Raw genomic sequence first — 27,551 nt, 5'->3', positions numbered from 1 at the left:
CACAAAAGAACCTCAGCTGATACCATACAAAACCATCTGAAAGACAAAAATACACCAAATTAATTACTAAAAAAGGTTAAATACTTCATAGATAAGTAATACAACGTTGCTAAATTCCTCATATGTCTAAAGAACATCTATAAATAAACTCAACATAACAATTATTACAACTGTGCATCACTTAAGTGGAATTGAGAGAATACCTGAGTTTATGTTACAGTATTTTTCTAATAATTTATAATCCAACATTTTATCGAGAACTTTCTCAATAGTCACATTTACTGTTATATGTAACTTAACATGTGAGTAAAGTTAGTAAATTAAGTGAAAGCTCTTTATTTGTTACCATTCTGTAACTGATTGTAACTCTTTGTTCAGTTTACTTTCTAGTTCCTTAATAGCAATTTTTGCCATATATGTTGTTGAATCATCAGCATATACTGCCTTCTGAGTTATCTAAGATTAATTGTACATCATTTGTTTAAAAAATGGTAAATAATAATGGTCCTAGACAGCTTCCCTGAGGTATACCAAAACTAGTATATTTTACCCTTGATAGTTTTATATTGGTCAAATAATCATCAAGTTGTGACATTTACTATTCTTTTAAAACAACTGATTATCAGTTTAAATAAAATAATGAAATTAAATTACTGAACTCAAATTTAGTGGCATCTAGTGGCACGGATGTGGCAGAAATGGAATCTAATAATAATTCAAATGTTTTTATTAGTGTAAAATAACATGAAAATGATGTTATCTTAGATTTTATCTCCTACATGGTTGGAAGAGGATGAGGAGGGGTACTCAGTTTGTTTCAATCTGCAACCTCGCTGTTAGATGCCACTAAATCTTACACATTACTCCTTTAAGTTTAATAATTATTGTAGTTCAAAGTCATTTCATGGGCCGTGAAATGTAAAACCAACTTAATGAAGTGAACTGATCTAGAAATAACAACACAATATATAAGATCTTAGTAATGTTAAGTTATTGGTGTACAGAGGTAGGAATTTAGTTCATCACTAACCTACGTCATGGTGTGCATTGTTTTCATTCTTGTACTATAAAAAGAAACAACCATGACTCATCTCAGGATGTATTAAAGACACGCGGCAAGTTTCCATCACGTGTGTTTTCTGAAAACAGCAACAGAAGGATCTCTGGAGAATTTTAACTCTCATACAACGGAGGGTTTGATAATATGCTGATAATGTTTCTTTAGAAACTGAATTTAATAAGTTGTGGAAACTCGCAGCAGCACATTCATTCAACTCATCATTTAAAGTAAGAGAAAAGTTGTGAGATGACCTGAAATTGAAGACTAGCTATTTTAGGTTTGATAACTTAAAATTGATAAAGCATGAATTTGGATGGAAGAACGTAATCCTCTTCTTTATCACACTCCATATTAAAAATAAACAATTAGGTACACAGCAACAATGCTGGAGACAATGCATTGAATGAATAACAATCATTCACATGTTTTCTGGTCATGTACAACATTACAAACATTTTGGGATGGGGTTACTCTGATCCTTGAAGAGATTCTAAGGTATAAGGTTCCCAGGGACCCCCGGACCATGTACCTGGGCTTGATGACAGAGGACAATGTTCAAAATAAGGACACCTATTTTCTCAAGTCTTGGTACTGGCATGCAAAAAGACAATTTTTCTTCTTTCTTTCTTTCTTTCTTTCTTTCTTTCTTTCTTTCTTTCTTTCTTTCTTTCTTTCTTTCTTTCTTTCTTTCTTTCTTTCTTTCTTTCTTTCTTTCTTTCTTTCTTTAAATGTATTTACTTGGATGTTTATTTGTATACTATATATGGGTTTGTGACATGCTACATTTCCCTTTATAGCACTCAGAATTTGCTAAGTCTGATATTTCCACTGTTGTGTCGCAGATCACGTGTTTGTAAGCATAACTGAAAAAGAAACAAATAAAAAGTTTCAAAATTGATAAAGCATAATTATATTAAGTTGTTTGCAAAAGATGAGCTAAATCCACTACATTCCTGTATGATGATTTACAGTGAACCCTTTACAATATTTTTTATTATTATTCTCTAAATGACAATCACTATTCATCTCATAGAGAAGTTACTGTTGAAAATCTTTCACTACAGTCGGTCACATTAGCCTTTAAATACTTTTTTCTTGCCCTCAGTATCCTACTTTTTACTTTCCATGTCAAAGAGCACTGTAGTGTAATCAATTCCTATAAAACCCCTTGACTCTGTGCAGGATTCTGCAGCATCAGAGTGGTGGTTAGGGGACCTGTCGTCACTTCTGTTGTTGTTTGTTTCCACTGGTGAGCTTATGATCGCTGCAGCTGTGTTGTTTTGACATAAATATACCAAGGATCTGTCCTTCACTGTGTCTGGTCTTCATGGTCTGTAAACTTTGTACACATAAACCCAGAATACCCTCCTGAGTAATAAAAGAAGAGCTACACGATTGGAGACTCCCGTGCCAGTGAAGTGACACGGGAGTAGTTGTACTTTCCTGGGATCACAGGATATTTTTAGACACAAGTGTCTGACTGATACACAGCCAGGAATAGTGCAGCTTTGGAGGGCAGGTTGGACAACCCGTGTAGTATTTAAATAGGTAGAGTTGCTTGGAGGTATGAAAACATGAATGGTGTCTTTGGTCCTTTAAATGTCAAGACGTTTGTCCTAGTATGCTGCTCTAAATATTCCACATCCAGCACTGGAGCTGTTTGACATTGATGTTTGAACAAAAAGATTATCTTACATCAGAAATGGACTGTAACCAGACTTTGTTCAGTCTATTCTTGGTTGTCATTGCAAAATGTTCCCTCCATATTACTTCAAAGAAAAGTCAATTCAGAACAAGTACATTGATCCCTCTATCAGCACTGCTACTACTGGTTACCAGTAATGCATGACATTGCAGTTATCAGGGTATTTATCAGGTCCAAAATCATAATGCATTCTTAATATGCTAAAGTTTCATAAGGCATTGGTTGTATGAGAGTTTTGGGATTCAAGGATTCAAAGTTTATGGCTGAGTTTTGAAGTGGTTAGCGCAAAAACTATGAGCTCAACATGTATAAAGAATAACACAAAGATTGCAGGGGAAGCATTAAAAGCTCTCTTCTAGCAGCTTTTATAATCCGAACAGACTGAATCTTTTACAACCAGGTGCTGTGACTTTTAAAATGGTTAAATAATTGAAATGAAAATCCAGCAGCATCAATAGCAGCATGTGGACTACTTTATTTTTATACTGTGTGGTTATTAGGACAGGCCTGTGTTACCAGTAACTGGTAACTGACCAGTGATATCTTTTCAGAAATGTTTGTGCAGACGTGTCAGGGGTTCATCTATCTTTGGCTGCTGTTTTCAAATTCAGATTTTTACTTTGTTAGTATTAAAGTCACAACAACAAAATTACCAAAGCATCAGGAGTCAATGAAACAAAATAGCATTAACATAACATTAAGACTGAGATATATTAATTATATATCGTACATTTCTGTATATATACACACAATATATCCCGTGTGTGTGTGTGTGTGTGTGTGTGTGTGTGTGTATGTGTGTGTGTGTGTGTGTGTGTGTGTTTGTCTAGGTCATCCAGTGCCCCTTAGGTTGTGGTATGTTGATACGTATTGGGCAGCAAGATATGACCTGTGTCCCGTCCAAGAAGTATTTTTAAATTTGAGAGGTCAATCACTTTGAAATCTGACATTTTAGATCTCTGAGAGATGAACTTGTTAAAATAGTAGTAGAGTAGTAGAAAGTAGTAGTAAATGCTCCTTATTTTATTAAATGTTTCACACTATAGGAGGAATCATTTGTAAAACTGCTCATGCAAGCATATAAACACAACATTTTAGCATTTAAATATTATACATAAAGAATGTAACCTAAATCTATTTTCCAGAAGCTTCTGACCTACATTCAAACTAAGGTGAGGCCTTGTGTAAGCTGTGTCAACTGCATGAATGGCTGTTAATCATATCAGAGCTAACCAGCTTAGATCCGATTGGTAAGTAGGTTGCCTCTGTAGTTATAAAATAGCTGCTCTGCTGTGTGGGTCACATAAAGAGAGGAAAAATCTAGTTGTAGAGATTTGAGGTTTGCTAAAAACACAAAACAGATTCTGTCACATTGTTTTCCTAAATAATAAATGAAAATGTGATGCACAAACTGTTTCTTTTGGCAACTTTAAATGTTATTAATCAATAAATCACAAACAAAGTACTAACTCCAAGCAATTTTTTTTATTATTATTAACAGTGTGAAGTCACATGAAGAAATAAATGAAAAAACTTTTTACATACTTGAGGTTTTTTTTTTTTTTTCTTTTTAAAGTTTTGGTCATAATAAAAATAAACTATACATAAGCAATAAAAAGGAAAAACAAAACTTAATTTGTTAAAGTTAAAAAAAAAAAAAACACCCTCATCATCTCCATCTTCATTGCTGATTATGGCAAGTTGAGGGTGAGGGAAGTTCGAAGGGAGGAGGGGGACGGGTGGCAGGAAGGTGAAGCGATGTCGGTGGGCCGAGGTTAAGAGGAAGGAGGGGTTGTTGTTGTTTTTGGCGGAGAGGTCGATGGTTCAAACTTTCCGTTTTCATTGCTTAGACTAAGTCGCCTGTTCAGAACCATCTCCTTGGCGATGCAGGTCACCTGACCGTCGGCCACTGTGTAGGTTCTGTTTCTGAAACACAAAGACGTCACAGTTTTAACCCCCAGAGCAAAATAAATCAAAAAAGGGTAACAGCAGATGACTTTATTATGCTCGTATGTAACACTCGACACTCACTTTTGACTTTCAGATTCCACACCGGGCTGGTTCGGTTTAGCATTGAAAAATGAGGTCCACCAGTGGCCAGAGTCCTGCCTTGGAAGTCCTGTTGAGAACAAAAAAAATTTATGTCACACATGGAAATCTGTTTGGTGCAAGACGACTTTCAAGTTTTTTCACATTTCAAAAACCTGCTGAATATTTCTCATACCTGGGTGGTGTGGAATGACCTCTCCTGTGTACTCAGCACTGCCACAGGAGCTGTTGCTAGAGGTAGACCCAATACGCCCTGGAAGAAAGATACAACATTTCCTGTCAGTGGATATCTCATAAAAGACAAAAAAAGGGCTTCCACAAGAGGAAGGAAATGCAACAATGAAAAAAACAAGCATAGATTCAATCCAGCAGTGGAATATGTATATATATACACAATATGAATGCATATCGGCCACGTCTCACTCACTTCTGTAGTAATCATGGGTGGCGATGAGGGAGCCACTTGATGGAATTGCTGCCATTTTCTCCGACCTTAGGTGGAAAACCGCTCAAAAGATGGAAAATGGTAACCTGGAGAGACACAGAAGCAAAGTTGATATTAGGCTAGAAAATAACATGAAAATATGATGCGGTTACATTTGCTGCTATATTTCCTGTTTTATCTTATTTTATATCTCCTGCTTTTTCTCTATAAAGTGGAGCCACAAGGCCAGATAAGCTACCCTCGCACTGCAAAGCATTACATGTCACTTTGGACCCGTTTCAAGGAATCTTTGCTGCGTGCGTCCCAGTTCACAGACCTCCACTGAGTGAGTGCAGAGTGATAAATCGTACACAGCTGCTTCCGAGAGCCTGGTTTCCCATGTCTCAAATAACTAGGTTGTGCATCTACTGTGTGTGTGTGTGTGTGTGTGCGTGAGAGAGAGCATGTCCACATGTCCAGTTGATAGCGTGTTGCATGAGCTGGCTGCATGAACATGGAGGTGTCTGGTTAAAATAACATCACAGCCCTTCTCATAAAGGACATTTGTAGTTATCAGTGGACGAATGCGGTCAGCCAAGAAACCATATCCAACTATTTCAAGTGCATGAAACTAAAATAACCTTTTTGAGAATTTCTTCAATATTAAACAGCTTGAATATTAAAATAATACAAGTGTGCACATTTACATTTAATGATTGTACCACAGAAAAATGCATTCATGACTCTTAAAAGTAAAGAGCCTGGAGCCTGAGAACCAGTTGAAGGCTGTAAAGCTTAACTCCAGGTGAGCAGCAGATGGCTTTGGGGGATTTCAAGGTGCAGACAAATAAACGTGTGCACATCATAGCCTACATAGATGCAGCAGCTGATGCATTAACGAACCAATTATACAGTGCACATGAAGAAATACATACTAATTTGCTTAATTAAAAGTATGTGTGGGCCTATTTGCATGCTTGGCCTTGCAGAGGATAAATAAAGCAAACACCTGTGCATTTAAAAGGCATATTTCCTTATTAAAGAACATTTTCTGAAGCATTTTAGCACAATTATGCCAAAACTTCCTTTGTATTCTTGTGAGATAAATATGAGAAATCACTGCAGAGAAGGACACCACACTTATACAATTTGAGGGTGATATCTGTCACATTTCGTTCATTTTTACATGCACAAAATAAAAGGTTTAAACAGTTAAAAAAAAAACTTGAATGTAACAGTTTGTACTCACCTTTAAAGTTGATGGTGATGTAGTTGGCACCTGATGCGGCTGTAAGGTGCAGAGGGCTTGAAGTAAGAAGAGGTGTCAGTTGTTACTGTGGCCCATTTGTGGATGCAATATCTATGTTTGACCCCTATGGTCACAACGCTGTTGCTGTCTGAGTCACTGCAGACTCACCACGAGCTTATATAGGACCAGCTGAGACACGGGGGCGGGGGACATGCGAGCTCGAGGGCAGAGAAAACGTGCTGTTGTCCATATTCAGGGGAGGACACGAGACAGCACAGGCTTTGGACACGCTTTAGGTTAATGCAAAATGAGAAATTAACTATCGCGAGGTTAGGGTAAGGTTTATCATTTGAATTGCAATAGTTACTCGAATAGTCCCTCTAGTTCAGGGGGGTCAAACATATTTAATCTCAAGTGGGCCAGACCAGTAAAACCAATTCATGATAACCTACAAATAATATATAATATATATAGTATAATTTTACTATAATAAACCATATATTGCTGTGAAAAATAAATGCAATTCCAACAATATTATGTCCTTTTTCGACTATTTTGCACAGAAGTTGCACAGAATTGACATTTTAGAGGATTTTATTCTGGTCAGGGTGGGGGAAAAGCCTCTAAAGCAGCAGAAAAACTGGAATTTTCTGCAATTTTCATACTTTCATACAAAGTTGTCCAGTGGGCCAGATTGGACCCTTTGGGCTTATTGTTTGTTTGACACCCCTGCTCTAGTTGATCCAAACTAGCAACTAGCAAACTGGCTACTTTACTCCTAGTTTTAGGGAGGCAAACTGACAGAGACACACACATTTAAGATGAATGAAACAAACTCAGACCAGCGGGTTTAGTATGTTTGACGTGATTTGACGTGATTTATGTGTTTGAAACCATTCTAATAGCAACAAACTGACGTAACCTATAATTTCCTTCAGAAATAGTCAACCACCTGTACATTAACGTTAGTACTTAAATAAGGTAAACAATGGTGCTGCGAAGGGAACCTGCAATTATTTAAATCTCAGGCGGTGTAAGCATCTGTCTGTAAATTAAAGAAGTATATTAATGGAGATTCACATTTTATACCGTTGATCACTATGAATACTTGGCTAACGCTCGGTGTCGTAACCTTCCCTGGTGGTCTAGTGGTTAGGATTCGGCGCTCTCACCGCCGCGGCCCGGGTTCGATTCCCGGTCAGGGAACTACTGTTTTGCCCTTCTTACATAGTTTGAGAAAGAGCATCCACAGAAATCTCCTCTCAGCTTATATTTTGACATGTCATACCAAAAATAACAATAAAATAAATAGAATATAGCACCAATGTTTTTACTAATCTAAGAAGCCATTATGAGGGTAAGGGTTAGGGATTTATTAAGGGTTTCAGAGCTTTTGATTTCAATGAATGTGGACAACAGTGGTAGAAAGCAGCAGCTGTGGGACCTACTAACCCCCCCCTCCCACCCCCCCATTATGTTTGAACCCTGAAAAAAGCTTCACTTTTCACTTTTGTAGTTTACAAAATGTTTATTTTAATTCTCACAAACTCTGACTCTGCCTTTGCTGTTAAAAGCTTACTTTCACCTATCATTTACTGTATATTCTTAACTGCATGAATAGAAATAAATAAAAGAACTGGCCCATAGTTAATAGCTGACCCTGACATAGTTTCCATACCCTAAACAAAACAAGGAACACGTGCAGGGAAATTACCTTTTAAAACAGTTAATACAGGCCTCTAGCGCCACCCACAGGCTACATAATAAGGCCAGCAGTGATTATAGCCTGGTTCTTAATATATACACACAAAACAACATTATATGTAACTTTAATTTAATTTAACGACCATCAGTGACAACAGACCACAAACAATTCAACTGTCTTTAATTGAAAAATCTTGATTGATGTCAATGATATTCTGTTTTTAATGTCAACGAATACAAATTCCAAGTAATGCAGCATATTTATTATGGGTTTACTGTACTCACATGTCAAAATAAAAATTACATTTATGCGTCAAGAAAAAAAAAAGTCCCATTTAAAAGATTATTTATTATATTGGAGTTCAAAATAATTTTACTTTACAAAGTGATTACTTTCTATTAGTCATACTGTATTATCACAACAGTCAAAAATAACAACAAATTTAAGATAAATTTACACAGACAAGAGAGCAAAGAAAAACATTATTTCATTACTTTACAAAGTATGAAACATTTTAGCGGTGTGTTGAATGGGTCGATCTCATGTGGTGTGACGTGAGGATCCTCTATCAAACCCGGAGGTGTCTCTGCTATTAGACAAACCGCTGGTCACCTTCTCCTGTGGGAGTCATACATAACACAACAGATCAATACACATGTAATAGCAATAAAGCAGCAGTGGTTGGTCAATTAATTGATTAGATGCCAACTATTACATTTACTGCCAACTATTTTGATAATTGATTACTGATGGTCGGGACAAAAGAAGACATTTAAGGACATTATCTCAGGCTTTAGGAAACATTAATCAACATTTTTCAGCATTTTCTGACATTTTATACACCAAACGACTAATTGATTAATCCAGTAAATAACCGACGGATTAATCAATAATGAAAATAATGCGCTGTGTGTTTTCTTTAACAGACTCACCTTCACATTGCCGACCATTTCCTCAAAAGACTTGAACGTAGAGGAGTGTCTGGAGAGAAATATGACGACAAATATATTAGTCGAGCCACGGTAACAAGCTGAATCACACAAATACAACTATAAGCAATAAATATATGAATTGCAGTGAGAAATATTGTGTTTTACCTCATAGACGGCACGCTCATGGTGTGTGTCAGGGTGCTTTCACATTAAAGGAAAGAGGAAGAAGAGGAAAGAAGTTTGAGCATTAAAAAAACATACGTCAGACAATTATGACATTGAGATCAATTAGCTGTACTGCTCTCAAATCTTACCGTGGTGGGACAGGAAGAGGCAGAGCTCTGTTGAGTTCGCAGCATGAAGATAAACACAGAGACAAACAGATTAAGATCACACCAGCGTCACTTTACACACGAGAACAAAAAGACTTATGAGCTGCTGCTGCTGCTGCTGATGTTCAGATGTACCGCTGTGATTGGATTACTGTTGTTTACCGGCTACAGAAAAACACAAGACGGCAGCCGCCAACTTCCTCAAGTTCAAATGTTTTACAACCACTATTCAAGCCAACAAAGAGTAAATGTTTAGTTATCATAACTTTACTTTGTTATATTATTTCAAGTGGAGAGAATCAGTTAACAAAACTAAAGTTTTTATTCATTTATTCTTTTTATTGTATTTTATTCTATTTATTTTGATGTTTTAAAATGTTGTTCTACTTTATTTTATGCTATTTTATTATTTTCATTCTATACGTTTTATCTTCTTATCGATTTTATTAATATTTATTTTGCTTTTATTAAACCTCATCTCTTTTATTTCATTTTACTTTTATTTTGTCTTTTAAATATATTTTGACCTAGTTCTTTACTCTAACTTTTAATAAACCTTTCTCTTATTCTCTCTGATTTTTATTGATTTATTATTGATTTTATTCAAATTTTCGAAACATTTTATTATCCTTATTTTTTCTCACATGCATTGGTCTCAGTTTTTTTTAAAAATCTGTTCTTCTCTCATCATTTTTATTCCTTTTCTTTATGTTTTCACTTGTTCTGTTTTATTATCAGCTTGTCAATCAACTGTAAAGCACTTTGAACTACACTAACCTGTATGAAAGGTGCTATATAAATAATGTTTGATTGATTTAATTGATTGATAAGCGTCTACAGCCATGCTAGCAGCTTTGTGAAGCTGTATTTAAGGACTGTGGATGTTTAGCAGGTATAAAGTCGACCATGTTCAGCATCTTAGTTTAGTGTGTTAGTACAATAAAACACAAAGTACTGAGCCATTAATGATGACAGTATTTGGTTAAAAACCAAAGTACTAGACAAATGAAAGTTTTAGATAGAAAGTTAAATGATCATAATACTTATAACTGTTAATTCTGAACTGTTGTACCCAAAATCCATTCAATAGTTTTTTGTAATTTCATTACTTCTCACTTAAACGTTAACCTCATGATGGTCGTAGCGGAAAAGTCAGGGTGTGAAAAGTTCTTATGTAGTAAAGACTCATTATTTTCTTTTATTTATTCCACTTCTCTTTCCTTGCTTTCTTTTTTTCTCTTTCCTTCTCACTAATTGGTTGTTTTGTTCACCGTCTGTCAGCCCTAATTGTCCTAACTGAGTTCACCAGGTTCACTCGAGTCTTATTTAAAGCCTGCGCTTCCTCTCGCTCGTTCTCTTTCACCTTCACATGTGACAGCAGACCCATGTGTGTTTTTTCCCTCCTCCATTTATTGCTGCACCAGTACAATTCCTGATTAATTGAAATAAACCTTTGTTAAGAGTGAAGTTACCTGGCCTTCCTTTCTGATCGATGCCCATGATGAACCTCCTATTTTACACATTAGGATACATCTTCAACATTTCTCAGTGATTACAGCAGCTGTGACTGTACTAATGTTTTATTTGAGAGATCTGAGAGTCAAACATAAAGTATTAAATCCAAGAGGATAGAAATAAAAGTAACAGAACAAATCAAACATAAGTGAAAATAAATGTTATGATGTGCTGAAAGCTAAAACTGGATATTTGATTATTCATTTATCTTTGAGTTTTTCTTAAATATATAAGTCTGATATGTGTATTTTTTCTGTTAGTCCACCAACCTGTAACTGTAACCTCAGTTTACATGTTAAAGCATCCTGCTGACATGTCTGCTGCTTGTCCATCTGCCAGTGTGAATGAGCCAAACACAGCTTTTCCTAACAGGCATTTTGATGACAGCTTGCGCACTACTATCCCTCGTTCTTTTTTTATCTCCACACCAGCAGAATTAGTTAGGTGTTAGGCTAATTTCCTTTACTCATTTTAGTTTGTTACAACTTGTGGCTTTAAAGTGTAGTATGAAATAAACCTTAGAGGCATTTTAATTCATGTATATTCACCTCAAAATAAGACTTGGAGTTGTATATATCACACTGCACCTTTAAATCCTCCAGAAGTAACATGAATAATTTAAAATAATCTAACTTTGCACAAACAAAACTAGAAAATAGTTTGCTTAGAAAGTTAGGAGGAAGGAGACAAGCCAACTCTGAGTGTACCTCATCTCTGTCAGTTTCCTGGTGATGACAACTCCCACACTGGACAACGCAGACGTTGTGACCTGACCTGCATAGGAAAGACTCTCCCGGGTCCTCATACATCTACAGGTAGAAAGAAGTAATAGAAGTTAAAACCTGAAAAGAGGAAAGTCACAATAATGCCATTACACCTGCAACACTTAGGACATGGGAGAGGCTGAAATTTTTTTATTTTATTATTATTATTATCTGTTCGTCCTTTTATGATTAATTGATTAATTTTTTAGTCAATCACTGTTTCCCAGAGTCCAGGATGACGTTCTGAAATCCAGACAAACAATTCCCAAAATAAAGATATTCTGTTTACTATAAAACAACACTAAAGAAAGCAGAAAATTCATGTTTGAGAAGCTAAATCAGAGAATTCAGACTTTTTTCTTCTTTAAACATTAGTACCTATTATACGTCGGAGTGGACAGTTTTCTGTGTGTTTTTTTCATTCATGGGTTTGTTTTATATGTGTGAGTGAACATGTGTATGCATGTATATGTGTGTATGTAAGTATGTATCTCAGAGTGGACACTTATGCCTTTTGGTTTGCTCTTTTTTTCTTTTGATTTTTAAATTTTATCTTCTTTGTGTTGCTTTCTTGCTTAATACGTGAATATAATATTTATGTAAAGACTATGTACAGCTCTAAAAGGAAAAAGAAGGTAATCATATGGAAATGTGTATATGGTACCATTGTTGATAAAACTAAATAAAAATTCAGTTTAGATAAATGTGTCCAAACAATAAATTGATTATCAAAACAGTTGGTGATTCATTTAGCAGTTGACAACTAATCAAATAATCCGCTACTCGTTGTAGCTCTAGTGCGCACAGAGAGCTCAAAGATATGACATCATACACACTCATTACAAACATGTGCGTCAATGGCTGCATCCGTCTGGCTGCAGAGGATCCATCACTCACTTAGTTTCAAACAAACGCTTCAGGCCAGTCCTGCCGCTATCTGTTAATACTACTGCTCCTTACGCTAAGTCAGGCTGTAAGGCTATTAAAAGGGCACCAATCCTATTTGACCTCGAATATCCCATCACTTGTTCCTGGGAAGAGATCCCTCTTTAACATGCAAGAACAGAACAGAAATGTTGGGAAACCCCCCCTGCGGCATTGAAATACACTTTTTTTTTTTTCACGATATGATGCAAAAACAAAGAGAAACACTCACACATTAGAGTTACTGATGTCCTCCAAAGTGGCCGAGGCTGTGAGGTATCTGAAACGAGAGCGGGACACGCACAGGTGGCAGATTAAGTCTTAAGAGAGAGAGACCACAACAGTCATTAGTGTGCTTTTCAAAGTTATGTAACCACATGTCACACAGAGGCAACGCGTGGCAAATGTTCTGCCAGTGGAGAGGTTGGATGTGTTTTGTAAAACCAGGTAAGACTAGTGCGTAGTGGAGCCCTTACTACTATTTAACGTCACATGTCACGTCAAATAGAAAGCTACAGAGTCACTGTAAACATGCAGAGTGTGTGCAAAGTTGTAAATGCACTCACGGGGATGACGTCTGGACTTCATGCCAGCCTTTGGACAGGTTCTGTTTGATGTTACTCATGGGGCTCAAACCCAGCTGTGCCCGGATGTCTGCTGCATAGTGTTCTTTAGCCAAAAGCACCTGCCGTAAGGTCTGAATTTCATCCTCTACCTATTTGGGAGAAAAATCACAAAAAAACACATTTATTCAGTAACAACAGAGAGCACATGATGTCAAACATATTTCCTTTATCATGTAACAGGTGATGAATAGTCCAGAAGAGCTGCGTTACCTTTGTGAGCTCAAACTGTAGATTGTCGATGTCTTCCTCGCTGAGATCTGTGTTTGAACATCCGTTTCCTACATCCCTCGAAGAGAAGTTCATGGACGGTGAAGTCCGACCAAAACCTTCCCAAGAAGCAAGAGGAGAAAATATTTGGTTGCTACATAGATAGATAGATAGATAGATAGATAGATAGATAGATAGATAGATAGATAGATAGATAGATAGATAGATAGATTCAAATGTGAATATGTTTGTTTATTTGGTAAACTGTTTATCTTTGTATTGTGGACTGTAGGTCAACACAAAACAAGACATTTTAGGATGCTGATTGACATTTGTCACCATTTTCTGACATTTCATGAACCAAAACAAGCAGATAACAAAATAATGGTTAGCTGCAGTCCTACTCACAAAACTGACCTAGCCAATCCTGTTCTTTAACACTAAAAACATCCCGTTTCTAAATGTAGTTCAGCTTGGCACACAAAGCTCTTTTCCTTGTACCTATTACTATTAGTAAGCAGTAAGTAAATAAATAGGAACACGTGTATATATAACCAACAGGAGACCCTTACACTGATGGCTGCAACTAACAATTGCTTTCATTATCGATTAATATGTTGATTATTTTCTTGATTAGTCGATTAGTTGTTTGGTGTATAAAATGTCAAAAAATGGTGAAAAGCTCGATTCATTCTCAGAGCACAAGGTAACTTAAGTTTGTCTTGTTTTGTCCACAACTCAAAAATATTCAGTTTGCTGACATATAAGACCAAAGAAACCGGAACATATTCTACATTTGATAAGCTGGAATCTGAGGATTTGGACAAAAAAGTGACTCCAAACGATTCATTGGTTACTAAAATAGTTGCAGATGAATTTAATAGTGAACAACTTATCGTTAATTGACTTATTTTTGCAGCTCTACTCAGGTTACAGTGTGTGGACTTTTACAGCCAGCTATAGGACATTTTCTGAGGCACATTTAAAATATTTGTTGCATACTTTATAATAACAGAGTAAAGGCAGTCGGAGCTGTCCGCAGTGCTGAACTTCACTGAGTCTGTTAGCTGGAGCTAAAGGTGGCTAACAGACAACCTGTTGCACACGGAGCTAACATTAACGCACCATAAACACATGCAACTAAAAACTGACCTAATGTTCGTGTAAAATGACCGAACAGCTCAATAAAACCAGTGTTTAATAGTCTTACCTGGTCGGTTCATTGCAGTTGCTGGTTTCCCCCCCGCAGTGTAGTGAGCAGCTAGCTGCAGCCTGCAGCCTCCATGCAGACACTGAGCTCAGAACTGCAGACGATGGATCACTGAGGATATAAATGGATCCACTGTGGACCGAGGAGTACTCAGATCCTTTTAGTCTACTAAAAGTAAAAATACCATCGTGTAAAAATACTCACAAGTTCTAAGTAAACGTCTTGGATTCAGTCACTACTGCATTTAATTTAATGTCCCTTTTATGTGAAGCATTTGGTGCATGTAATTTATTTTTTTAAATTTCTTTTAAGGCAGTTTGAGCTGCATTTATTGTTTGAAAAGTGCTATACAAAAAATAACAAAATAAGTCAAAATAAATAATATTTAATAATAATAATCATTATTATTATATTGAAGCATTGAAGTTATCATTGTGGGTTAAAAAGGAGAAACCTGGCTGATCTTTTAATGGAGAGTTAAAATCTGAGTGGAGTAAATAATTCAGTGTGAGAGTCACTCATTTAACTTTAACTGAAGTAGTCTTTATAAAGCAAGATAATTCGACTTAAAGGAGTAAAGTGAGTAAATACAATGAGGAATTTTTGAGTATGTAAATTCTCATTTATCATTTACCTCACACAGTAGTGTGAATAAGGCTTGTCTCCATCTGCTGGTAAAACAGTCACCGCACACTAACACAGTGATTTGTCTCCTGTAAGAACATCTGAATGAATAGTTGGCAGCTTTTAGTTTAACACACTCACTGATCGGTCACTTGATTCTAAAATAAACAATAAAAGTGGATTAAGTCTAGACAGCATGCAAATTTAGAGATTTTACATCAGGAACGTGTGTATAATCTCATGTTTGATTAAATTAGTGTATTGTATGTTACATTCTTCAAAGAAATTACAAATCATAATTTATACAGTGTGATAGACTAAAATCAATTTCAGCCAATACAGGTTAATTCATAATTTGACATTTGTAATAAATACACAGATTAATGGTTTTAAATTCCTCAGTGGCAGATCTGTGTATGTTTAAGTGAAAATGAACATGCTCCTCATTTGACTACCACTAATGTGCATGTCGTTAAGCACATTTATTGGATCTATTTTTTTTTTTAATGGAAATTTAGACATTATTACAGGATATAGAGATGGGCTTACCAATTTGATAAAACACAAAGAAAGCAAATACATATCTCAAATGTCCATGCATGTTTTGTGTGTTTATTTGTACTAAATGTTTTCCATTGCAGCCTTCATAAATCCTGCCAATCAGATTTGAACCTTCTAAAAACAACATAAACGGTGGGTGTAAAAGGAACAAATGTTGTTATTATATCCAACCTTTTCTGGACACTATTGGAGGGAGCTGAGTGGGAATATGTATTCATATTGGATGAGGCTGGGTGTAATGATTACCTATTAATAAATTAGTATTTTGAATAATTTGTTTTTAATTAGTAGTCATGTTTGTACCACCTGCCAGACACAAGGAGCTACAGATGAAAATAAGCATGCAGTTAAATCTGCTGATGTTTTTTTTTTGTACACGGTCTAAACCCAACATGTGCTGAGATATGAGACAGTTTCATAAGGACACAAGTCAAAATGTTCAGGAACATTTATTCAACAACAGCAAATCAGATCAATGATCCACTTGTTTTCATCCAGACACACAATTACCATGCTACAACATAAATGTTAAGGTTTATACTTTATATGGGCCAAGTGTATGTACAAGCGACCTTAACCATTAAACCTTTCCTTGCACAATTGAATGGTTACATTACAACACCATACCAGTTAAAATGATAGCCAATCATCATTTGAAACATGACAAAGTATGAAATAAATAAAATTAAAAAAAAATGCATCATATAACCATTTCACTATAGTTACACTATATACTATATACTTTTTATGGAGTCATTTCCTGATCATTGATCCATTATAGTTTTTTAAACACACAGTGCATTCAACTTAGAACATTTACAGTAGCATTTTTCAGTATCTCAATGAAAAAGCCATGACAGGTACATCTATGTTTCATCGAGGGTTACAGGAAACATCATACACGGGCCACAGAGGTCAACATCCATACCGTTAATAGCAGAGGGTGGGCAATAGGAGCTCACCAATTGTAAACCATTTAAACACATTATTAGCAGTTATGAAACTGACAAAGTGGCAAAGATGTTCATGGCAATTTGTGGCGATTTTGCGAAACGTGTGGCAATAGATGCAAATTCAATAGTATGAAAAAATCTAGAGTCATTTTTCTCTGAGCTGCCTGTAGCACTGGCTCACAGATGATATGCCTCACGAGCTTCTTACTCTACACGGATTCAAAAGTCAACAATGATAAACGATCACAGCATTGGACAAAATGTCAGAGTCATCAGACTTCAAGTTCAAAACACAAGGACTAAAAACATGATGAAAATCATTTTCCTCACCGCTAAGAATACCCCCCGTGGATATTCTGCAGTCAGCTTTATTTCCCAAAGTACCTATGAAGAGTGACACGTTTTTTTCTGCATATCACATCAACTACTTAATATATTCAACACTGCTCAGAGCATAACATGTCACCCTCTGAACGAGCACTGCCGCTGAAAGAGATCTGTTATTTCTTCCTCTTAACAGCTCTGAACAGTCAGATGGAGCTCCTTGGCTTCAGCACAAGATCAATAATAATAAAAAAAAAGATGAAAAGAATAATGAAATGTGTTTCAGACTCAATAAGTTGTGAAATGACCAAAAATAAATATGTTTTGCTGTTGGTATAAACAAAAAGCGAAAGCAAAATGCCTGAAGCTTAGATACTTTAAAGATATATTTCATCCACTAATGAAAAACTACATTATTGAATTGTTAAGAATCAATGTTTTTTTTTAGAGGTTGCTTTTGATTTATGAATCTACTGTCACCACTTTTAATAAATCAGATGTGATTGCTAGTATGACTAAATGAATACATATTCTCGTTTGGGCTGAAAAACTTATTTTTTTAAACAAATAATCCACCTGGGCTGAAAACATATCGCATTCTGAAAATAATGCAAGATACTATGTAGCAACATTTAAGTTACCTTGAAATTGATTGTTAATCAACTGTTCACTGAAGCAGGAAAGACAGAAGGAAGGAGTCTATTTCCTGCAACGATGGACAGAAATAAAGCTGAAGCAGAGGAAAGAAAAGCCGACACTCATTAATAACTACATTAGAACCGTTACATCAGCAGGCATCTATGAAAAAAACCCATCAAATAAATAAAGCTCTGCGACTCAACAACCTCATGATTCACATTAAAAACACTCAGGGGAGCACATTGAAGACAAACACGGTGCCAAAGATATACTGCAGGTCTGACTACGGCATTTTTCAACTAAAATGTTACCGATTGCAAATCAGTTGGGACGATTATGTGCGTGACAACTCTGTTCTCGAGGGTTTAACGATGGCACTGACCACTTAAGCCGACAAAGACATCACTCTAACCGGCACCTCCCTGAGCCGCGGCTCTCCTCTTCTCCTTTAGCATAAAATATCACATAAACTTCACCCCTTCCTCCTAGTTAACTGTACTCATATGAACATATTGCACATATGTAGGTCATGAATCTCGCAAAGTAAAAATGCTGCAAAAAGATAAAAGAAAAATTTGGAGATTGTGTTTTTATAAACAGTGCATGCTACACCATGATGCAAAATATGGGAGGGGGGAAGTGGGGGTAGGCGACCTGTGCGGTTAAAGGCCAAGAAATACAAAAGAAGAAATAAAAAGGAAACAATTTATTTGTTTCTCTTTTCTTTTCGTATTTGGGGGAGGAAATAAGTAGTGGACCAATCAGGGAGGGGGAGTAAAGGATGTGACTTCATCAGTTCCTTTCACGGGCCATGCTTACTAGTCCCCCTCCTCTGCATGGCTCTCTCTCTCTCTCTCTCTCTCTCTGTAGCGGAAAGATGGATTGCCTCTTTCTTTCATTCACTGATGTGGAGCAGGGAAGCAGGCAGGCCAGGAATGACGGGAGTGGAGAGTTAGTTGAAGCCGGTGTCAGTGTGGTAGGAGTAGTGACCATCCGATGTTAACTGGGTTGTCTCTGTTGCAGATGGTTGCAGCACTATGGGGTCACCACCGGCCTCTGTTGGACACACACAGAAACAACACTTTTCAGCATCAAAAACTCTCTTAATGAATTCAATATGGGAGTGGCGCGGCGGGTGGTTCGTTCTCACCTCTCTCATCAGATTGCAGCTGAGCCTCCAGGTCCTCGGGGGACACATAAAATTCTTGGTCCTGTCCCTCTCGGGGCCGAGGTTTACATTTACCACAGCAGCAGTTACAGCAGCAACACAGGCAGCAACAGAAGTAGCACCCAGTGGCCAGGCCGCAGAATACAAACAGAGCCTGCAGGCGAGCAGATTCATGACAGGAAGCAAAAAATAAAGGGACACAGGATATAGTGAGTGACAAATAGGAAAAGAGGTGTATGCAGAAAGTGGAAAATATGGAGGAAATAGTGAATAATCCAGGCATTTTTTCTCAGTCTTACCTTTGCCCACCAGCTCGAGAGGACAAAGTAAGTGTTAACATTCTCTTCTCCAAACTGCTCTGCCACATATAGTCCCAGGGAGCCATATTTGTCGTAAATATTACGCTTCGTGGGGTCGTTCAGAATCGAGTGGGCATTGTTTATCTCCTTGAACTTATCAGCTGCCTCTGGGTTGTCAGGATTCTTGTCAGGGTGAAACTTCAATGCAAGTTTCCTGCACAGAGGAAAGCGGAAGAAGATGATGGTGATTTTAAAAAGGTAAAAAAAAATCACATTCACATCAGATTCTTGTGAGGTTAAGGGTTAAGTGGACAGAGGGATTCACCACCTCACCTGTAACATCTCTTGATATCGTCAGCTGTGGCCACCTTTTCAACTCCCAACACCACATAGAGAGATTCACCAGCGGTGGACAGAGAGCGCTGCCTCTGTTGCTCGGCCATGATGTCTCACGTCCACGGGCTGGACACAGAAAAGCAAAATTAGACTTGACGGGCTCGGGCTGCACCTCCTGTTTCATAAGCAAGCACATGGGACCAGACCTGCTGTGCAAGGATAATCATTATATACATCTGTTCAGCAAAATTACAGCTTTTCCACTGGAGGGAGGCCTTTGTTATCTTCCTGACTGCAGGCAACAGCTGATCCAATGCTGCCCCTGTCAGATACAACTGGCCTGTAATGCTATATGTGCAGAATAAAAAGAGACATGAAGGCAAAAAGCTGGATTTATTACATTTCCCTGCACTAATCTAACATTCTTATATTTCCAGTATGATTGCACAAATAATGTAAATTGTCCAGTCACATTCCTGCATGATTATATAGTGTGACATCTTTGCAGGACCACATATTGCCTCTACTGCTGTTTAAATGGACCGGTAGCTGACATCCATCCATATACAGCCAAGCACACTGCAAGAAAGCAAGATTTATCCAAATGATGCTGCAAAGGGGAAGGAGGAAGAAAAAAAAGGAGGGTGAAGCTATTCCTAAGATTCTGGGTGTCATCTTTGACACAAATGAACAGTCACTGCTCTATGTTTATTCTGGTATTTTCCACCAAAAGGTCAAATTTCTCTTAATTTCAAATCGCATCGGTGGTGAAATCAGATGTCAATAAGGAGGATTAGACTCTGTGGATACGATGCTGCTGGGAGCATTAATCTCTGTGCAAGCATCATCATCAGCAGCAGCAGCACCAGCACTGCTATAGCGCGCAGCATCCATGTTGGTTTGCTTCCTGGCCTGCTCTTGATGCAAAGACAGGGATGAGGGATCGTCAGCAGGATGATATTTTGTTTTCAAGGGCAAGGGGCAGTGTCTCGAGGCGAAATAGATGATTTTCTTAAAAATGCACGAGGAAGCTCACCTTTCAGTCGTCTCTGATGCGCTGCAAACACTAACCAGATCCCAGCAGGTTATGATTTGAGACGGTGTGGCGTGACTATGGCTGCATCTCGCACGTACCCGGACCCTATCTGGCTCCCACTACACAACCATGGACAGCTGCAGCAGTACGTTAGCCCCGCCTTCACCCCCTCCCTCCTCCTCTTCCTCCAACACCCCATGGCGACCCGACGTGCGCGCTCACAACAGGGCTGGAGAGAGGATGCTGCTGGATGCAGAGCGCGCGTTCACGATGCATATAATGTTTGTCCAATGTGAAGACCAAATGGTTAAGAAAATGAGTTTCATTTTGTTTTTTTTCTGTCTTTTTAATTGGAAAATGTGAAATTATTTGTTTTGTAATAAAGACAGTGATTTTGTAAATATTGATAATGCACAGACTGGGTTCAACTTCAACTTTATTAATATAGCACTTGAAACACAACATAGTTGATCCAAAGTGCTTCACACAGAGGAAAATATTTGGTATGACAGACATAAAAATAAAATCTAGCATGAGATAGATCTCACTCAGTCATTTAAATTTAAAAAAAAAAGTTTGTGAAATACATTTATTTGCCTTATGTCAGAGAGTTAGATAAGAAATTCAATAAGACTGAGTTGACTCTTCACATATCAAACATATAGAAATAGACTGGTTGCTTGGCTTGGGAGAAAAGAAAAAAACCTTTTATTTTGATCATTTTTAGATATGTTAAATTTCTTTTCTGTGAGCAGTTCATTGGGGATTTTTTTGTATAGTTTCATTTTTTGTGCGTTTCTTTTCTTTTTCCACATGCTTTGGTATATGCTGTGTAGAGTACGTATCAATGGAAGATGGTGTTTTGTAATCTCATGTGGGATTGACTAAATGTTTGGTACGATATAGAAATAAAACCTAAAAAAAACTATTTGGCATAACATACTGTTGATCTCACTCAACTTCCAGTGAATAAGACATTTGTTCATCGTTCATCATTTTATGGATTACATAGTATCAGTATCTGTCTGTTACAAGGCTTCAGACAGCAGCCAGTTAGCTTAGTTTAGCATAAAGCCTGGAAACAGCTCACCTGACTCTGTGCAACAGTATTCAAATCTGCCCATAAAAAAAGCTCACTAATTAACACCTTAGACTATTATATCCTTTTTAATCTGCACAGAAACTGAAGCGTTAAATCAACAATTTGCACTTTGACAGGCTTTACGTTTCTGACTGTTGCCAGGCAACCACTGGAGACTCCAGGAAGTTACTAGATGCAACCAAGAAACAGTCCAGCATGTAACCCCTCATAGAAGTAGAAACTGTCTGGTTTTACACTTTGCTTTTTAGTTTAGATTAAACAAAAAGATCGTGTTAACAGTGTAAATGTAAAGGTGCTGGTGATGTATATTTTGTTACCACTTGAGGGAGACAGGCTTGCTGCTTCCCCCTGTTTCCAGTCTGTATGCTAAGCTTATAAACTGCTGACCTAACTATATAGACATGAATATGGTATCAATCTACTATCTCCAACAAAAAACAAAGTAAATAGCTGTAGCCAACATTTGGTCAGCTTAACTTAGCATAAAGATTATTGTTTATTTATGCATTGTGTTTTCTGTACGGATGAAGGAAAAAACAAAAAGTGAAAAGGTCAGAAATTGTGTCAAGATGTTTAAGTAACAGGAAATATATCAACAATATAAACTGACACGATGAAGTGTAACAAATATTATATCAAATGGAAATAATGATAATAGCACTCAAAAAAATATGTTATTTAACTTTCTGCTATGCCCTAAAATGTTAAATGTTCAATTAGTTTAGGTCATCATTATCTTACCCTAAATCAGTTGTCGCCAACCCTTATCCTGAAGAGCTATGCCCTGCATGTTTTAGGTGTTACCCCACTCTTAACACACCTGATTCTAATAAATAACTCGTAATCAAGCATGTGAAACTTGTCAAACAGCTTGATGATGAGTTCATTATTAAAATCAGGTGTGTTAAGAGAGGAGCTATACCTAAAACATGCAGGGCAGTAGCTCTCCAGGAGCAGGGTTGGAGACCACTGCTCTAAATACAGAGAACAGATGTGCGACTATTTCTGACTGATTTGTTACATAAAGCTACCATCAAACAGTAAAGAGGAAGGTGTGGTATGAATCTAGTCCACAGCCCACTATTATGACCCAGTTCAAGTGGGCACAACAAAGAGGAGGCAAACCATGATGAAGAGTTAACAAAATAATTTGTTAACAATTTAACAAATAAACTAAATATTTAATGTATTGGGTGTGGATGCCAGCAGGATCAGTGTGATGTGTGCAATGCATGAGTGGAAAAGGTGTGTGTGTGTGTGTGTGTAGGTGTTGGAAGGTGCATAAAAGAAGAAAAATGACCTAACTAAACCCAAACCTAAACTAGAGGTGCAAACAGCAGCAGGAGCCACAAGCAGTCAGAGGAGTTAAGAAGAGACTGTTGCAGCAGCAGCCCAGACATGAACAACCCAACAACCCTGTGGGCTCTGAGGTGTTGCCAGTTGCCCAAATGAACACCTGCAGAAACAGAGCAGACAGACCAAACATAAATGATACCAGAAGTCATCGCATCACTGATCCAAGTGAACACACTAGTCAGGGTTCTGCAGCTGGTTGGAAGAAGATGAAATAATGGATGTAAAAATAGGATGATTTCTACTAAAACTATATTCTAATTAACTAAAGTAGCCAGTCAGTGTTTTATCTGTGATTGGTTCAGACCTTACAGAGGGATTCAATAAGAAGAAAAGCCATTAAATGTAATTACATTTGCTGCTGTAAGGCCCAGTTTGAATTATAATCTACCTGCACTTCATGGCCTACAGAGACTATAAAATGCCTTTAATACAGTGCAAATGAAACTGCAATAAATACCAGTTATATTCATTTTTCTTGACACTAATACTTGCCTTTAGTAGTTTAGTACTTTAGTTATTTGTGTGTTGACACATAGTAGTCTTTAAGAATGCTTTTTATTGTGGTTAGTGAAAGTGTTATTGTGGGACTACTGTGTCCTAGTGGACTGTGTCATATAAGAAGGCTTTTATTTTTTATATTTTGTCCACTTCACAATAAACTGCAGTTATAAAATCACCATAAAAGCTGATTTAACACAGTGTAAATATCAATTATAACATTACAGTACACAATTACATATGTATGTAATTATGCAGAATATAACATCGTACAGGGATCTCTATTTCGTGTATCATTCTACAAATTATGATAGCTGATTTAAGAAATAAAATCTCTGTATATTACTTAATTCTTGGAAAAAGTGACATGGCCCGTTACCAGGTGGGTGTTGGAGTCCAGTCTGAGTCGAGTCCCAAGTTTTATCCCCAATCCTCCTCTGTGAAGTGCCCCATTTTCTCACAGTCCTTTAATTTTTTAATCACACTATAACCAATGTGAGTGTAAATTCTATTTTGCACCCAAATCATGTCTTTAATGTATTTACCTTGCAACAACAGTATATCCAGTATATGTTAAAAAACTGATGGAATATTACTGTAAGCACACACATAAAAATGCAGTAGAGTACTATATATTCATTATGAGTCAAAATGTGAACAAATGATCATTGGACTGAGCTCAAAATCCTCCAAAGTGTTACTGTAAATACATATTACACAAGATTGAGACATTAAAACCAACATTACTCCACCAGATATGTCGTCTATTATACAGATGATATGTTTGAGGAATGTAAGGGATTAAAGCTACTGTTATTGACATTGAAAGGATTTTGCCTGAATGCTGTATTTCTCCACAAACTAATCTCAAGCTGAATTTGAAGCAATTGTTATTTAAAAAAAAAAAAAGAGTAATAAACCATGATTTAATTTCCTTTATAATACCGGCAGGATGACTTTAACCATAACCATTTGTCTGTGTGTCTAATCTTTCGGCTGTTGTCAAAAATCTCACTTGCTCTTTGTGGATGGGACAATCTACCAACTTGAGTGTCATGCCTGGATAATCCGCTGGGAAAGTAGGGCAAATGCCTCCAGGCCTTGAACCGTCAAGGGGTTCCTGAAACACAATGACTGGTCTTTTGCAAAAAAAATGTATTTCTAATTTTAACCAGAATTTGATCCCAGGACCAAATATAGGCCTGAGTTTAGACGCATAGAGAGCAAGAGGGAGAGAGAGAGAGAGAGAGAGAGTATCAATATGAGATCCTTAAAAAGTTACCACAGCTAATGTCAAAACACAAAAAAGGGCTTAATATCTAGTCTACATAGATATACAGTAGATGTAGATGCAATGCCCCACTTCTATAAATGATAGTACACCACTGAGATATATAGCTGGGGAACAGACCTACTCCCTCAAGTACACAGTCAGTATTTTAGATTAGATTAGATTGGATAAGATTAGATTAGATTGGCCTTTATTGTCTCTATCGGGTGATATTTGTCTTGGACAATTAAGAGAATTTATAGTGGCTCTCGGCTCCCCCACCCAGAGTCTCACCCCCTATTGCTTCTCTTCCTATTCCCACCATGAGCTTAGCAAATCATCGTGCGCCTTCCTCCAGCTAACCTACACCCCAATTCTCCCCCCATCCCTTCATGCCCTCATTCCTCAACCTTCCATCCCTAACCCTTCTACTTTTCGTCACAATAAATCTTTAAACTCACATCTAAGTTGGCGTGGTCTTTGTTAGTGAAATATCCGTTTACATACACAATCAAACTACAGTTAACATGCAGTATTGCACATAGATCTGTATACTCCAGAGCTTACCCATGAAGAATATTACTCAGTGCCCTATGCCAAGATATTGCACAGATGCACTGCACTGAGATATTATTTTAATGCCTTTTTTGCACATTATTTAAGCACAATCAACTTAATTTAACCCTTATGGGGGAAAAAAACATTCACAGCGGCTATTTTATGGTCCGGGTGAACATTTTATACAATATGAAGAATACAACAACATGTTCTAATGCTGATTTTTGAACTTTTTTAATAAACACACGTCAAACTTGTACATTTGCATTATTAAAAAAATGTGTATGAGCTGCACAAAAATTTTAAAATTATGCATTTCATTTCCATTTTTGTATGCTGTGGTTCACATTAAGAGAAGTCTGGCCAAAAAACAAAATGTTTTATGATGTTTTGACAGCTCTCAAATGTAAAAATGGGGCAAATTTGATCCTGAACAGTATGTAAGGGATATCTGTACGTGATGCTTGTTGCTTTTACACTGAACATCTTGTGGTGTACATGTGATACAATTTTTTAAATACTTATCTGAAAGAGTTTCATTTAATCATCATAAACTAAAGTGCAGGTCTGCACACATTCATCACACACAGACCCACCGAGAATATTACTTGATGCCGTATGCCAAGATATTGCACAGACACGCTGCGCTGACATATTATTTTAACGCCTTTTTGCACATTGTTTAAAACACTGTATATTTAATTCAGCTGTACATTTAAGTAGATTGTTTGTTTACACACAAAAAAACACCATTTTATATTTCTCATTGTGATGCTTGTTGCTTTACACTGAACATCTTGTAGTATGCATGTGATAACCTTTAAATCCTTAAGTGAAAGAGTTTCATTTAATAAACTTAAGTGCAGGTCTGCGTGAGAAAAAGGTGTTAGGTCACAATCACATCCAAGAACAGCTTTAGTGGTCTTTTGCAGTTTTTTCCAGGTCTCTGGAGCTCTACTGGAGAGATGAGCTAAAGTTATTCTTCTAAAAGATAATCCCTCATTTGTTTTTTTTTGATGATGGTCGGTTGGAGAACAATGCCAACATTGAGTGCCAATGCAGGAAGCAGCGTGCAATGCATGCAGCGAGGCAGAGAGTAAGGGTGTGGTTGACGGACGTGAGGCACATCAGACTTTAATGCAAGTGGACAGATTTACTTATCATGGCAGTCCTGCTGCTGCCAATTTTTTAGCTGTAACAACAATCTGTCTCTAACCTTAACCAAGCTGTAGTTGCCATGTAGAGATATTATAGAAAGTAAGAATTTATAAAACATTGGTGTTGGATTTTAAAAAGTGAACGTGAAAAGTGAATCTAAAAACGTATCTGAACTTATCAACACTAGATTCTGACAGTAATGCAGGAACCACCTTAGCTGATATTGTACTTTGGTGATAAACAATTCCCCAAGAAATTTGCAATTAAGCAGATTATCAAGACAAATTGATATGCAAACCTGTTGGGCTTTGTTACCCTGGGGCAGTAATCTGCTTTGCCTAGTTGGAACAATGACAGTTTATACTACACTATAATCATTCCTCCTGTTCATGCTGGCTATTAAAAGATTTCCTCCAAATGTGTTTTAAATGTAAGTGATGGGGACAAAATCCACTGTGTCCACACAGTCATTTTGTGCAAAAATGCATTTTAATGGTATCTGAAGCTTATATCTGGCTTCAGCAGTCTGAGTTAGTCCATATAAAGTGTATATCTGCCACTTTTACAGTCTTTATAGCATCAGATTCCCTCTTTGTGTTTCCCTGTTGAGCTGTGGTGGAAGAATAGTAACAAAAAGAGGGACTTTGGCACAAAAAAGACTGTAACGGTGAAAGATATCTACTTAATTTGGACGGTTGAAGCTTCATATTAGCTTCAGATAAACTTTAAATAGATTTTTGCACACAAGGACTGTAGATTTTGCCCCCCATCATTTACAATGTGTGCATTATGAAGAAAATCTCTAATGAATAATATGAACAGGAAGAATAATTTCAAAAAGAAAAACTTGTTTTCAATGTTCATTTGGCACCTGACTTGAAAAACTGTGAACTTGTCCTTTAACAATAAATACCTGTGTTTGTTGGTTGTACTGTTATATTGCTTACAGGCCTGTATTTTTGTGAAT

At 36.9% G+C, this 27,551-nt stretch overlaps 3 protein-coding genes and 1 non-coding gene across 4 annotated transcripts; 1 reads left to right on the top strand and 3 right to left on the bottom strand.

Moving 5' to 3' along the window:
- Positions 1 to 4,235: 4,235 nt before the first annotated feature.
- LOC133987526 (pancreatic progenitor cell differentiation and proliferation factor B-like) lies at positions 4,236 to 6,652 on the bottom strand. Its single transcript, XM_062426921.1, has 5 exons — positions 6,488 to 6,652; positions 5,242 to 5,345; positions 4,990 to 5,067; positions 4,797 to 4,884; positions 4,236 to 4,691 (listed from the first exon to the last, which is right to left on the bottom strand). The coding sequence occupies exons 2-5, from the start codon at positions 5,294 to 5,296 to the stop codon at positions 4,541 to 4,543; spliced, it is 372 nt and encodes a 123-aa protein (XP_062282905.1). The 5' UTR covers positions 5,297 to 5,345; positions 6,488 to 6,652; the 3' UTR covers positions 4,236 to 4,540.
- A 969-nt stretch (positions 6,653 to 7,621) lies between these two features.
- Positions 7,622 to 7,693, top strand: trnae-cuc (transfer RNA glutamic acid (anticodon CUC)). The gene has a single exon. It is a non-coding gene; the product is annotated as a tRNA-Glu (tRNA).
- Positions 7,694 to 8,667: 974 nt separating this feature from the next.
- LOC133987697 (tumor protein D54-like) lies at positions 8,668 to 16,105 on the bottom strand. The gene is made up of 11 exons (XM_062427141.1): positions 16,059 to 16,105; positions 14,703 to 14,870; positions 14,287 to 14,303; positions 13,496 to 13,611; positions 13,226 to 13,374; positions 12,892 to 12,939; positions 11,679 to 11,780; positions 9,439 to 9,465; positions 9,290 to 9,325; positions 9,125 to 9,173; positions 8,668 to 8,810 (listed from the first exon to the last, which is right to left on the bottom strand). Exons 1-11 carry the CDS (start codon positions 16,103 to 16,105, stop codon positions 8,733 to 8,735), a joined length of 837 nt encoding a protein of 278 aa, XP_062283125.1. The 3' UTR covers positions 8,668 to 8,732.
- A 2,650-nt stretch (positions 16,106 to 18,755) lies between these two features.
- Positions 18,756 to 19,713, bottom strand: dnajc5aa (DnaJ (Hsp40) homolog, subfamily C, member 5aa). The gene is made up of 4 exons (XM_062427457.1): positions 19,604 to 19,713; positions 19,271 to 19,484; positions 18,954 to 19,125; positions 18,756 to 18,859 (listed from the first exon to the last, which is right to left on the bottom strand). The coding sequence occupies exons 1-4, from the start codon at positions 19,711 to 19,713 to the stop codon at positions 18,756 to 18,758; spliced, it is 600 nt and encodes a 199-aa protein (XP_062283441.1).
- Positions 19,714 to 27,551: the final 7,838 nt, after the last annotated feature.

Source organism: Scomber scombrus, chromosome 10 (assembly GCF_963691925.1).
Source record: "Scomber scombrus chromosome 10, fScoSco1.1, whole genome shotgun sequence".
NCBI classification, from domain to species: Eukaryota; Metazoa; Chordata; class Actinopteri; order Scombriformes; family Scombridae; genus Scomber; species Scomber scombrus.
The sequence above is the reverse complement of the archived record's forward strand: the minus strand, read 5'-3'. Positions and strand labels throughout refer to the sequence as shown.

What these genes read in the sequence shown, in the direction of transcription:
- LOC133987526 (XM_062426921.1), bottom strand. Translation starts at nt 5,296, where the DNA reads ATGGCAGCAATTCCATCAAGTGGCTCCCTCATCGCCACCCATGATTAC. An exon ending in GGTCATTCCACACCACCCAG is followed by an intron (nt 4,885 to 4,989) that starts GTATGAGAAATA and finishes TGTTCTCAACAG; the next exon opens with GACTTCCAAGGCAGGACTCT. An exon ending in GTGGAATCTGAAAGTCAAAA is followed by an intron (nt 4,692 to 4,796) that starts GTGAGTGTCGAG and finishes TTTGTGTTTCAG; the next exon opens with AAACAGAACCTACACAGTGG.
- LOC133987697 (XM_062427141.1), bottom strand. Translation starts at nt 16,105, where the DNA reads ATGAATACATATTCCCACTCAGCTCCCTCCAATAGTGTCCAGAAAAG. An exon ending in GACATCAGTAACTCTAATGT is followed by an intron (nt 11,781 to 12,891) that starts GTGAGTGTTTCT and finishes TTCTACCTGTAG; the next exon opens with ATGTATGAGGACCCGGGAGA. An exon ending in AGGAAACTGACAGAGATGAG is followed by an intron (nt 9,466 to 11,678) that starts GTACACTCAGAG and finishes CGAACTCAACAG; the next exon opens with AGCTCTGCCTCTTCCTGTCC.
- dnajc5aa (XM_062427457.1), bottom strand. Translation starts at nt 19,713, where the DNA reads ATGGCCGAGCAACAGAGGCAGCGCTCTCTGTCCACCGCTGGTGAATCT. An exon ending in GATATCAAGAGATGTTACAG is followed by an intron (nt 19,485 to 19,603) that starts GTGAGGTGGTGA and finishes TCCTCTGTGCAG; the next exon opens with GAAACTTGCATTGAAGTTTC. An exon ending in TCTCGAGCTGGTGGGCAAAG is followed by an intron (nt 19,126 to 19,270) that starts GTAAGACTGAGA and finishes GCTCGCCTGCAG; the next exon opens with GCTCTGTTTGTATTCTGCGG.